The sequence below is a fragment of the Vulpes vulpes genome, chromosome 7, assembly GCF_048418805.1.
Source record: "Vulpes vulpes isolate BD-2025 chromosome 7, VulVul3, whole genome shotgun sequence".
NCBI classification, from domain to species: domain Eukaryota; kingdom Metazoa; phylum Chordata; class Mammalia; order Carnivora; family Canidae; genus Vulpes; species Vulpes vulpes.
Window position 1 is genome coordinate 108,410,060 of NC_132786.1, and position 12,824 is coordinate 108,422,883.

The 12,824-nt window shown below is 38.9% G+C and overlaps 1 protein-coding gene across 1 annotated transcript in view; it reads left to right on the forward strand.

Annotated features, from left to right (window-relative positions):
• Nucleotides 1-11,843, forward strand: part of GARS1 (glycyl-tRNA synthetase 1) — a 47,605-nt gene extending 35,762 nt beyond the window's left edge. Inside the window, exons 13-17 of the mRNA XM_026019087.2 lie at nucleotides 1,838-1,923; nucleotides 4,164-4,273; nucleotides 6,646-6,739; nucleotides 7,439-7,629; nucleotides 8,988-11,843. Of these exons, the coding sequence (XP_025874872.2) occupies nucleotides 1,838-1,923; nucleotides 4,164-4,273; nucleotides 6,646-6,739; nucleotides 7,439-7,629; nucleotides 8,988-9,137 (631 nt within the window). The 3' untranslated portion in view covers nucleotides 9,138-11,843. The remainder of the gene's footprint in view (nucleotides 1-1,837; nucleotides 1,924-4,163; nucleotides 4,274-6,645; nucleotides 6,740-7,438; nucleotides 7,630-8,987) is intronic.
• Nucleotides 11,844-12,824: the final 981 nt, after the last annotated feature.

Sequence of the window (12,824 nt, forward strand, 5' to 3'; positions counted from 1 at the left end):
GTAATTGGTAGAGTAAGCCGACAAAACAAAATGATAGGAGTTTGAAGGTATAAATTTATAACCAACTTAATTGCCATTTAAAAAATATCTAATAGCCGAAGAGTATAGTTTTTTAAGTGCACGTATAAAGTCTTTTATGTTGTATTTTTGAATAGCCCTCTAACTGAAGTTTGCGTTTTCAAAGTGTTATTTAAAAAGACAACATGGGAGAGACTGCATATGGCCTGCTAACCATGAAGTACTTCATATCTGGCCAAAATGAAAGAAGTCTGACAGAAAAGATTATATGTAAAACTAGGAAAGATGAGTCTCGGTTATAGTGGAAGAAAGCACGTCTGTTTGGGAATGAAGAAGATTGAAATGGAGCGTGATGGTTGCATGTGCACATACATTTGTCAGAAGAACTTCTGTGATATGAAAGTTTGTAACAAGTTGAAGATACAATCAACCATTTAAGTAGGAAAATTTTAAAGCATTCTGGTCTCCCAGAATTAACATCTATTTATGCTAAAAACAACATCAAATCTCATTAAAATGGGCAAGTTAGAGCACTAGTTAGATATCATTATCTGTCAAAAACCTTTATTCTCAAATAACGTCTCTTCACTGATTTTAGCTTTTTTATGACTATTACCTACTCTAAAACTGTACTCACAGAATATATATGAAAATGTTTATGTAAATTTTAATGTCTTTACAACCTCAGACAAAATAGTAAAAATAGACAGAATCAGTGAGAACCATTCATGATGCACAAGCTTATCAGTGCTAGAAACTAGCAAAATGCAGTGCAGTGTACCAGCTACACAGCTTAAAGACAACCACACGAGGGCTCTCTTTTCCTGGTACTGAGCTGCTTGTGAGCCAAGACAAATCCAAACAGATCAAAACGTTAAGGAAATACTTCCTAAACTGAAATACAGGTATTACATGAAGCACTTGATAAAAGTGAATCTTACAAATGAAATGGGCATATCTCAGGGTATGAGCATAATATAGTCCGTGATTTTCAGAGGGATAATGTTTTATATTGACATATCAACCCAAATCATTAAACTTCTGCAAGCTGCTCTTTATCAATGTAGGTGTCAAATTACATTGAATTAGTCTGGGGATTTTAAGATTACTTTCTATAAGATGACAAGCTGGTCATTTTTACATTTGTTAGAACAGTAATGAAAACGGTGATCGTTTTGCCAGCAGACCGGTTTCTGACAAATTTATGTTAATTATTCTAAAACTGAATTTTTTAAAAAAGTGGTTTCGACTTTACTTTGATCTCAAAACCAAAGGAATTAATCATTGAGACACTTGTGGAACTTTATAAAACTAGTCACATTTTTGGGTGCTTCCCAGAATACTGTTTGATGTCATTGTTAAAATAATATTTAATTTAGTGTTCCTTATAATACTTAATTTGGTGTTCCAAATAATTTAAATTTGACTTCAGCTATTTTTATCTGGATAAAAATATTGACCAAGCTGTATTACACTTAAAATGAAAACAGTTTAGCATTTGGTAAAAAAATCCTTTAAATTAAGGCATAGGGGGATCCCTGGGTGGCGCAGCGGTTTGGCGCCTGCCTTTGGCCCAGGGCGCGATCCTGGAGACGCGGGATCGAATCCCACGTCGGGCTCCCGGTGCATGGAGCCTGCTTCTCCCTCTGCCTATGTCTCTGCCTCTCTCTCTCTCTCTCTCTCTCTGTGACTATCATTAAAAAAATAATAATAATAAATTAAAAAAAAATAAAAACAAACTATTTTAAAAAAATAAATAAATAAATTAAGGCATAGGGATGCATGTTTCACTGATTATATTATGTGTTTTTCTTTGTAGGGAATTCACTGTTGAAACTGAGGGGAAAACATTTCAGTTAACAAAAGACATGGTCAGCGTGAAGAGATTCCAGAAAACACTACATGGTAAGTTTGTAAAAATAATTAAGAAACTAACACAAAAGGTCATTACTCCTTAAAGTTTTTTTTTTTTTTAATGACATAACCATTTTACAGAAAATTTGAAGAAGAAAAATAAATCTTCAGTGCCACAACTCTAAATTTTATGAATATGTTTAAGGCATTATCTTCTGCCTTTTTAAAAACTTAATTGTATTTAATACTGAAAGACAGTTCATAATGCCATCTTTATATTTCCTGCGGCCCTAAGTACATATGAAGAATATCTCTGTAATTAAAACCCATCTTTTTTTTTTTTCTTTCCATTTTAAGGAAATGTCCTTTTGTTTTTTAAGCAAAGGAGAGAACTCACCCCTTCTGTCTTTTGTGGCAAATTAATCTGTTAAAAAGTCATTTAGATCTTTCATGCTTTTTTTAAAAGATAAGGAGGTGATTATTTTTTGAAGAACAAATTACATGAATTGGAACATGAGTGTTTCAGGGAATATACAGAGGATGCTTATGGTTAACTGTGACTGGCTGGAAGCTTCTGGAAACTGGGGGTAGTAGGTGGGTATTTGAGAAGCTACTGCTCATGGAGAGACCATGCCTACTTTTCTGTTTGTTTTTGGTCTGCCCTATAGCCAGGCTTCAGGGAGCTGTAAAAAACAATTTGAGCAGTGATCAGAGTAAGCAAGGGGATCTTTCTTGCTCTGGGGCTTTTTTTTTTTTTTTAAGATTTTATTTATTTATTCATGAGAGACACAGAAAGAGATGCAGAGACATATGCAGAGGGAGAAGCAGGCTCCCTGCAGGGATCCTGATGCAGGACTCAATCCCAGGACCCTGGGATCATGACCTGAGCCAAAGGTAGACGCTCAACCACTGAGCCACTCCAGTGCCCCTCTCTGGGGCTTTTAACCACCATCCTGACAGCTGGTTCAGAACTGTACTTCACCGTTGCTTGGGTGACCCAAAAGGATGGGCAGAGGATGCCTTGGTTGTATTTTTAAGATTTTTTTTTTCCTTTTTTAAAAGATTTTATTTATTTATTCATGATAGAGAGAGAGAGAGAGGCAGAGAGAGACACAGGCAGAGGGAGAAGCAGGCTCCATGCAGGGAGCCTGACGTGGGACTCAACCCTGGGTCTCCAGGATTGCGCCCTGGGCCAAAGGCAGGCTCTAAACCGCTGAGCCACCCAGGGATCCCTATTTTTAAGATGTTATTCTTACTCTATATCACAAAGGAAACGGCCGCTCTTTTCTTCCACATATGTGAATTTTTTATTCTACTTATCTCATTTCCCTTGAAACAAACTGTCCAAAGTTAAATCATTTTAGTTACCTTAGACCTAGTGCTTAGCACTCCTTCCTTTCCAAATAATAAGTAATAATTAATACATTTCCTGTGTGTACCAGAGGTGGAGCCTCTCCTCTGTGAGGCCTCTGGTAAATTTCTTTGATTGAGTGCAGATCCCCGAGCAAACTCCTCTCTGAGGGCCTCTTGACCCCAGAACCTTGGAAGTACAATGGCAGTAATTTGGCTCTCTTAAAGAGTTCTCATCAGGATAGCAAGATAAAAAGTTAAACACAAAGCATGTGATATTTATTGTGTATAGGAATTGTTTTTGTTAATTTGGCCAGCTGTGGTGGTAGATTTTTGGTTCTAGCAAAGTGTTATAAAAGCTTGAGAGGTTTAATGCTTTCTGCAAGGCAAGGCAGATGATGGACTGGCTGTTGCTGCTCATAGCTTACCAACTGTGGTATACTTGGTATACATAACATTTTGTGGTCTACTATGGAAGGAATGCTCTGCTACCTTGTTTCATTTTTATGTTGTATAAACAAACATTTGATGAAAAATCTTTTCACTCCAACTTTCTCTTTAAAGGCATCATGTTTCCTATCAGATAGTTTTAAGGAATGTTCTCACTTCTTTGTCCTGATGTATAGGATCAATCAAGTCCATGCAGAGCAGAGATCTTTGGGGCAGCCTGGGTGGCTCAGCAGTTTAGCGCCACCTTCAGACCAGGGCCTGACCCTGGAGACCCGGGATTGAGTCCCACGTTGGGCTCCCTGCATGGAGCCTGCTTCTCCCTCTGGCTGTGTCTCTGCCTTTCTCTCTCTCATGAATAAATAAATAAAATCCTAAAAAAAAAAAAAAGAGTAGAAATATTTTTAGTGTTAATAAGTTGTTGAGAGAGGACCCACAATGCATTATGTAGAGTTTGAGAGAACGTGTTAATTGGATTTCTCTTTTTTTTTCAGTGGAAGAGGTTGTTCCGAATGTAATTGAACCCTCCTTTGGACTGGGCAGGATCATGTATACGGTATTTGAACATACATTCCATGTGCGTGAGGGAGATGAGCAGAGAACAGTAAGTTGTCTTGGATATTGTGCTATTCTCTCATAGTGTCAGGGAATGAAATTTACTGAAGTACATTATTAGTAAGGCTCTGAAATGGTTAGTGATTGGTTAGTTACTGCATGCGCTACTGGTGTGAACACTCCTCTCTCCTTTGCTGTTTACATTCTTATGTTAGCTCATTTGAGCTTTGGGATATGTAGATTATTCTAGGTGCAGTTGCCTGGTGCTCTTTATCTGAGACAGAACATACTACTATCTGTATTGCCTCAATGAAAGATACTGGCACTTTCTGGATATACTCATGTTTTCAGAAAATTGGGAGGAAGAGGAAGCATTAAAGGGAACTTTCTCAAACTACATAAAATTCGAGGACTTTAGGGGTAAACGTTTTGGTCCAAAGATACTGATTCACAGGACTGAGCCCAAGGATCTATATTTTTTTCTTATGAGAATTCCAAGTGAGAGATCGACAGATAGTAAATTGGGCAGTAGTACTTGGAGTATAGCCTTTCCTAGCATTCAAGCACTGCTAAAGATAAATGTTTCTAAGAAGTCTTCATTAACTCCCACAAGCTGTTTTTTTTTTTGGCTCTGATGCGTCTGACTCACTGCTCCTTGCCTTCCACTTTATCTCTTCACTGTGCCTTATTCTACCTTTCACACTTTGCCACTGCCTGCAGAAATTATACTCCTTTAATTTATAGGCACAGATTTCCAGGAAAATCAGAAGACTGGCTAGAGTGGAGAGGTTGTATATGCCAAATTAAGTGAATGAAACATTCTTATCTGCACAACCATTCTACAGATGAGTGTATATGATGTGAGACATCAACTCTGTAGATCTTTCTAGGACATTTAACCTTGAAGAATAGACTGATACGTTCTTGGTGCCAGTATTTTAAAAAATCTGATATACTCTTGGTAATAATGTAGCTAATAAACTTACTGTTTTATTCTCTACCCTAATTGCATCTTTATTTCCTGACATTTAAGGAATAAGCTCCTCATTCATTCAACAGACAGTAAGAACCTGGTCTAGACACCAAACATGTAAATAAATATAGGCATGGTTATTCCTGAGGAATGGCAGCATACTGAAAGTATTCTTTTTAGATACCAAGTTTGCTTCGAGCCTTTTCTATTTATTTTTCTAATAAAAAGGTCTTTTAAAAATCTTTTAGCTGTTTCTTTGAATCTAACAATATTGATATAACTGGAATGTTAATAGAGATTTTTATAAGGCCTAATCAAGAATAAATTAGTGACAGTGTTTTATGAATCGTATAGAGATTACCCTCATGAAGAGAAATTTGATTAGGCTCTTGGAAGCCAAAAAATGCTTCTAAATTTTTATTACCTAGTCCCTTAATCCATTTTCCTATAAATTTGGTATAAAAACATTGTCAGTGAGATTTAAAAAGTTATTTAAAAAAATTTATTTTTCTATAAAGGTAGGTCCTCGCTTCTCTCTCACCAGATAGAAGAGAGGAGTGGAATTCTGAATGTTATATGATTCAGGAAGCCATGGACTCTAGGGCTTACTCACAGTGGGTAGTCACCATTGCTTGGCATTTAAGGCTAATGAGGCTTTTGAGGGACTCAGCTAGAACCCATGTCAGTGATTTTTATGGGACTTTGTCATTCTGAGTTCCATATTCTTGCCTTCCTGTGGACCTTTTATACAAATATTATTTAAAAACTGGCTTCAACTTTTATTTCTAACTCAAAGTGGAAGACTAGTTTGCCTTCCACAGAGTACCTTTGATTTTTTATTTCTGAGTAACTCTGAAACCTATTTCAGGAGCAGTTTAGATGGGTTGTACTTTTCAATGCAGGTATATAAAGCATCTCTTTTTGTTTCATACTATTTGGATATGCATTTGCAAATTATTTAAGTTTTTCTATTTTACCTGGTCACTAAGACTCACAGATCCTTCAGCTATGCTGAATTTCTTAAAGGACAGAATGGGATTTTGTTTTTTGGCATTGCCACCTATTATTTGGTGATTTGGAGAGAGGGTCTTTAGCAGTCTCCATAGAAAGACGTAAGGCTTTAAGTGGTACCAGAAAATGACCATCTTATATGGTAGCTTTCTGAATGCTTTCACATCATTCAGCTTTTTACAGCAGACGTGTGAAGTAAGAGCAGATGGTAGGTACCTGCTTTTAGATGGAGAGACTAAGATCCAGAGTTCACTAAGGCAGTTTGAATTTAGAGCTGAAAACCAGATCCTTCTGGTCCTGATTATCTTGTTTCTTCTCTTTTGTTACTCTGCTTTTCATATCATGTGTTTTGGTATTTTGATAATACAGTTTGGACATAATGTTTAGATGTTTATAAACTAACACCTTTGGATTTCTTTCTTTTTAAAAACATGCAGTTCTTCAGTTTCCCTGCTGTAGTAGCTCCATTCAAGTGTTCGGTCCTGCCACTGAGTCAAAACCAGGAGTTCATGCCATTTGTCAAGGAATTATGTAAGCAAATCCAATTGGGTAATAATCTCCAGGGGAACACTGTCAAGTAGACTGAATCTGAATTTTAGGAAATGTATCTTTTTTTTCAATAGAAATACATATTAAATAAAGAATAAATCTAAGTGATTTTAGCCTCTGCCCTTATTTCTAAAAGAGAGAGTATGCTTGTTCAGAATGTTTTCTCCTAGCATTTGAATTAGTCAAAGATAGGAACCAAGGGTCAGATTTGAAGTATCCTCACTTCTCCTCTTGACCTTGGCACTGCTCCCCTCATTGGGGGAATCCTAGTAGAGTGTTAACAACCCTGGTAGATCTACATCCACTGTTCCCACAGCACTGAACAGGCTCCTAGTGTTCGTGTGGTGGGGCCCACTTATTTCAGAATCGGGAAATGGGAGATGTTCATTGAGTTGCTTGGAGTCATGCAAGTAGAGGTGAGGGAGTCTGGACAGGGCCTTCCGGCCTTGACTCTTGGTGTGATACTCATTCTCCTATGTGAGATGGTAGTAGGAGTGAAGGGTTGGACTCCAGCAAGGCACTTAGTAAACTTTGGGGGTTTTTCTTTCTTTTGCAGTTGTTACTTATTGCTCTCTTGTCTCAGTCCCTTTTACAAATTTCTTGAGCTTGTGTGACAATATTTAAATGACATTGGGACTTTCTCCATTTTTTTTTTAAATTTACTTAATTTGTTTTGGATAGCGGAAGCCCTGACCAGGAACGGCGTCTCTCATAAAGTAGACGACTCCTCTGGGTCTATTGGAAGACGCTATGCCAGGACTGATGAGATTGGCGTGGCTTTTGGCATCACCATTGACTTCGATACAGTGAACAAGACCCCTCACACAGCAACCCTGCGGGACCGAGACTCTATGCGGCAAATTAGAGCAGAGGTGGTTGGCGTTTTCTTTAGCATTTTTAGTCTTAGAAATGTCTACTGGTTCCTTCTGACTTGACCCGGATTTTGTTGTTTGTATGCACCCTCCCTTTTTTTCCCCTTTTGAATTTTAATCATAGGCTGATATCAGAGCACAGATTCCCAAATCCCCTTGGTTTAATTACGAAAATACCCGTTAACAGTTATCTAATGTTTTATAACCATTTGGCTCACTCTGGGCTCATTCTCCAGCAGTTTGCTTTTATATAGCTGTTTGTTTACTTGGGTAAGAGAAATACAATCCCGAGTGGTTGCTGCCATAGTTTTATTGGCAGGCTTTGGTGGGCTTAGACATATTTATCTTTATATTTCTATACAAATGTATACATATGTATGTATAAGCTTTTCCTATTAATCCATTCAAAATAGCCAATAATGTTTCAGTAATTTTACTTAATGGGAAGGGTTAATGGAGATGGGAAAGGAAAGAACACTCACTTTAATTGACAACTGCCTGACTAATTTATTAATTTTGAGCAGAGGTTTTATTTAGAGTGCCTGTTATGTGCTCAGCTTTCTACAGAGAGTTAATAATAGGAAAACAGAAGTGAAAGAATGCTTTTTTTCCCAAAGGAGTCTATATTCTAATTTGGAAGTCAAAGATTTCTGGTTTTTCTTTTTACAAACCCAGATCTGGCTACTCTGAACCTACATACCCACTTGATAGTGATTCTCAGAGTGTGGTCCCTGAACCAGCAGCATTCATATCACCTGGGGTTTTGTCAACAAGCAAAATCTTCACCTACTGAATGAGAAACAGAGGTGGGTGGGAGGTTAGAGACCCATGAGGGTGGGCATGACATGACTGTTTCAGCAAGACCTCTGGATGATTATGATACAAGTTTAAGAATTGCTGCTGTGTAGTAACCAATATTTGGTTATGGCTAAGGAACAGCTGGCCCCCTTGCTCAGGGCTCTCCAGTTTGCCAGCTTTCCCTCACTCATGTTACTTGACCAGCTCCTCTTCTAAGAGTTAAAGTTTAACACACATGAAGTAGCTTCAGGTGACAGAGATTTAGAATAACTAGGAGGGGCTTTGCGGGAGAATTAAGTTATCCAGGGCAGCTGGTAGATATTTTGGGCTGGAGGTAAAGCATGACCGCAGGACTGGGAAAGAGGTGAGTATAAGTAAGTAAGGAGGCTTCAGTAGGAATGATGGGAAACATTCTGTGGGGACCAGTTTACAGAGGGATCTTGTCATCATTTACACACTGATTTGGCTCTCTAGAAGGTCTCCTGAGTTCAGAGTGACTCTTCTTTTTGGCAGTCTAATTAAGTTTGTTGATTCTTGCAATTCTCTTTCCTTTCCCCCAGGTCTCTGAACTGCCCAGTGTGGTCTGTGATCTGGCCAATGGCAGCATCACGTGGGCCGATGTAGAGGCCAGGTATCCTGTCTTTGAAGGGCAAGAGACTGGCAATCGAGGAATAACGAATTTGGCGACATCTGACGACCACTTGCCCTGATGACAAAGTAGCTCTTATCATGTCCACTTTACAAACAGCATTGCAATTACTCCTGAGGACTGCATTTTATCCTCAGTGGTTGCCTAATTTGACCCCCATAATTAAAGTTGAAGGAATTCTGAAAAACTTGTAATTCATTTGCTCATGTTTCTGCATTTTCAGCAAAGCTGTATTTTTCCACCTTTGGGTAGACATACTCATGGCTTAATGTTAAACGCAGTTAATACATTTTTTTCATCAACAGCTGTAATTGGGGTAAAATTTACATACCATAAAACTCAATAGTTTTAAGTGTCTGATTCAGTGATGGTTAATGTATTTACAGAATTGTGTAGCCATCACTGCAATCCAATTTTAGAACATTTCCATTACTCCAGAAAGAAGTCACATGTGCACTTAGCATCACTGTCCATTCCAACCCCAGCCCCAAACAACCACTTACCTACTCTCTGTCTCTCTAGATTTGCCTTTTCTATTCTTTCTCTTTTTCTGAGAAAGTGATGCATTGTGTTAAAGAGACAGCATTCTCTCAGCAGCTGGAACCACTTCTAGAAAAAGCTGAGGTAGGGATGGGAGGTGCAGGAACAGTGGAGGAGGAAGAGGAGGAAGCATGCTGCAGTGGGGGCTTAGGGCTGGCAGCCGTGATGTTATGTGAACAGAGGACTTTGCTCTTCTGAGTCTCCAAGAGGGGGAGCGCATTGGCAGAAGCCTGCTATCCTAGGGCATGCTTGTCTTGGCTTTGCAAGTAGCTCTGGCAGTTGTTGAACTTGCCACCCATCTTGTCTGACTTAGTAATTCTCAACCATCACAGTGTCATGATTCTAGCCTAGAAGTTTTGGGCTCAGATTTGAGGGACTTTACTTCTATTATGTTTTTGTATAGAACACTCAAACACATATATTTACTTGTTAGGAAAACATTCAGGGATGTGCAAATTTGAACAACTCTCTAGAGTTAAGACTTTGTCTAGTGTCTCAGCCTCCTCTCAGACAGCGTAGGGTAGGGGCAGGGTAGTCTCCAGAATGTTTCTTTTGTCTTGGGAATGAAGAACAATTGAAATAGTGGATCTCCCAGGAATTCCCTTCATTTTTATCTCCTCTCTGATAGTGTCTGCCACAGTACTTAACATAGTAGTTATTCAATACATAGACTTTGGATGAGTCTTGAATTTTTTAATGAATCTCTGGGGGAAGAAAGCTTTTTACTGAAGCTTATTTCTCTTCTGTCTGGTCCTTTTACTGATAAGGAACTAGATTTTGAGTACACTGAGTGTTCATTTTCTAGGGATTCCTTTCACCTCGTTCTTTTTTTTTTTTTTTTTTTTAAGATTTTATTTAAGAGAGAGAGAGCAAGAGCAGCAGGGAAGAGAGACAAGCAGACTCCCTGCTGATCCTAAGATGCCCGATCACGACCTGAGTTGAAGGCAGATGCTTAACTGACTGAGCCACCCAGGTGCCCTCACCTCAGATTTCTTAAAGCTCCTGACTTGCATAGTCTAGCATTCTCACATTGGGGCTGGGCTTTGCTTATTCTCATTTACTTCGTTTTACAGCCAGTACCTCCATAGCCAATCAGTCACCACCACCTCACATTGTTATGAGCTCATTAATAGTAAAGATACATTTTTTAAAACTTAATTTATTTGAGATAGCATGAGAGAGAGAGAGTACAAACAGGGGGAATGACAAGCAGGCGAGGGAGAAGCAGGCTTCCTGCTGAACAGAAAGTCTGATGCAGGACTTGATCCTAGGATCCTGGGATCATGACCTGGGCCAAAGGCTTAATCATCTGAGCCACCCAGGCACCGGTAAAGATACACATTTAATACATAGTGTGACTGCCTACTTTGGATCATAAAGGGATTATAACTAAAGCTGTCTTCACTTTTCATTGGCAAATACATCTGTCATGAGTTCAGTGCTAGATATTAATTCTGGGAGCCCTCCCTTCCTCTTCTCTATTCTTCCCCTAGGACCAGTGCATGATTTCTCCTGAGAGAACACCTGCTGTCCCTAGAGTGATTGATTACCTGAGTGGGGAATGGGGGCCAGAAGCAGAGCTCACTGGTTCTGTTTGTGCCACATGTGCTTGATGCTGAGCATAAGCAGTTGAAGAACTATCTTATGAATGAAGAGTTTTGTGCATGTGTGTGCATGCTCACACATACACCTCTCTTCTGTTCAAGCTCAATATATATTTGAAGCCAAGGTCTTTCTGGCTTGATGCTCTATGAGGCCTTTAATAGTATTTATGTATTTGTATGTATCAGACTGTGGGCTAGTTCTATAAGAGCTAGATAAATAGCACTGTCTCCGAGAAGTTACCCCTGTTTATCACTCTCCAAAAATAGTGATGGTGAAGGGTCAGATTCAAACTGGTTTCTGTGGAATGTGCATAGGAACACAGTAGTTTCTTTAAAACCTAGGTTGGAATTCAGGGCATTCAAATACAGTAAGGAGGTATGTCCAGAGAAGTGGTCTGTGCCTGACTTCTGCAGGAGTCCAGAAAAATACTTAATACTGCCTAACAGCTCATAACAGTAAAATCCTGAACATAGGTGAATGTTCCAGAAATGGAATTCATTGCCAAGTCATATAACTATAGAAATGATCTTACTAATTGCATGAGATGGTACTAGAGATGTTAGATGATCTCTGTGACAACAGCTTGCAAAATTATTTTGTTCAATAAATCACTTGAAATGCACTCATTTTAGACCTTCCTTTGCTTTTTCCTTAATCAATATAAACATAGGGTAATGGTAGCAACTGTTTCAGCTAATGGAATCTTTCATAAGAGAACTAGGTACCCTGGAAATAAATACAAATTATCTCTGGATATAGTTGCATTTAACCCTTTGTCACCAAAGAGAACTATTCATCTGTATATTTGGGCTGAGGCTAGGATGGAGAGGTTTTTGATAGCATTGCTCATGTTCAAGAAATTTGCACCAGCATCTTTGCTGATAGTCTGTTTAAGGCAGGTTTTATTTTGGCATTTGGCCAACACCACAAAGAAATTTAGTTGATTCAATAAGTGAATGGATGAACAATTTTGCTGTGCTTCAGAATTCAACTCTTGTTGCCTCTTCAGTAATTCTTGGTTATCAGGCTGCCTCTAAGCAGTAATTGTGTTAAAATCTTGCAGATGGAATTAAAGTCTTTTTTGGAAATTGGGATAGAATTTGGGAGCTTTGACAGGAGTTGCTGGAAGGAAGCAGCCCATGACCCTGTCCTCTTGTCCAGGAGCTCTCCTGTGTTGGTGACATGCTATTCTCCCAGCGAGATGGTGTATCTTCTTAGCATGTTAAAGGACATATCTTTTTTTTTTTTAAGATTTTATTTATTTATTCATGAGAGACACAGAGAGAAAGGCAGAGACATAGGCAGAGGGAGAAGCAGGCTCCCCGCGGGGAGTCCAATGTGGCACTCGACCCTGGGATCACAACCTGAGCCAAAGGCAGATGCTCAACCACTGAGCCACCTAGGTGCCCCAAGGACACATCTTTGGAAACCTGTTGCCATAGTAAATGATACTAACCCTGGCTGCACATTAGAATCACTTGAGCTTTAAAAAAAATACCCATGTCTATGTCCCCTTCAAACCAGTTTAATGAGTTTCTCCAAGATGGGCCCTGTGCATCGGTATTATTTTGAAAGCACGCTAGGAGAACCACTACTGTAACGG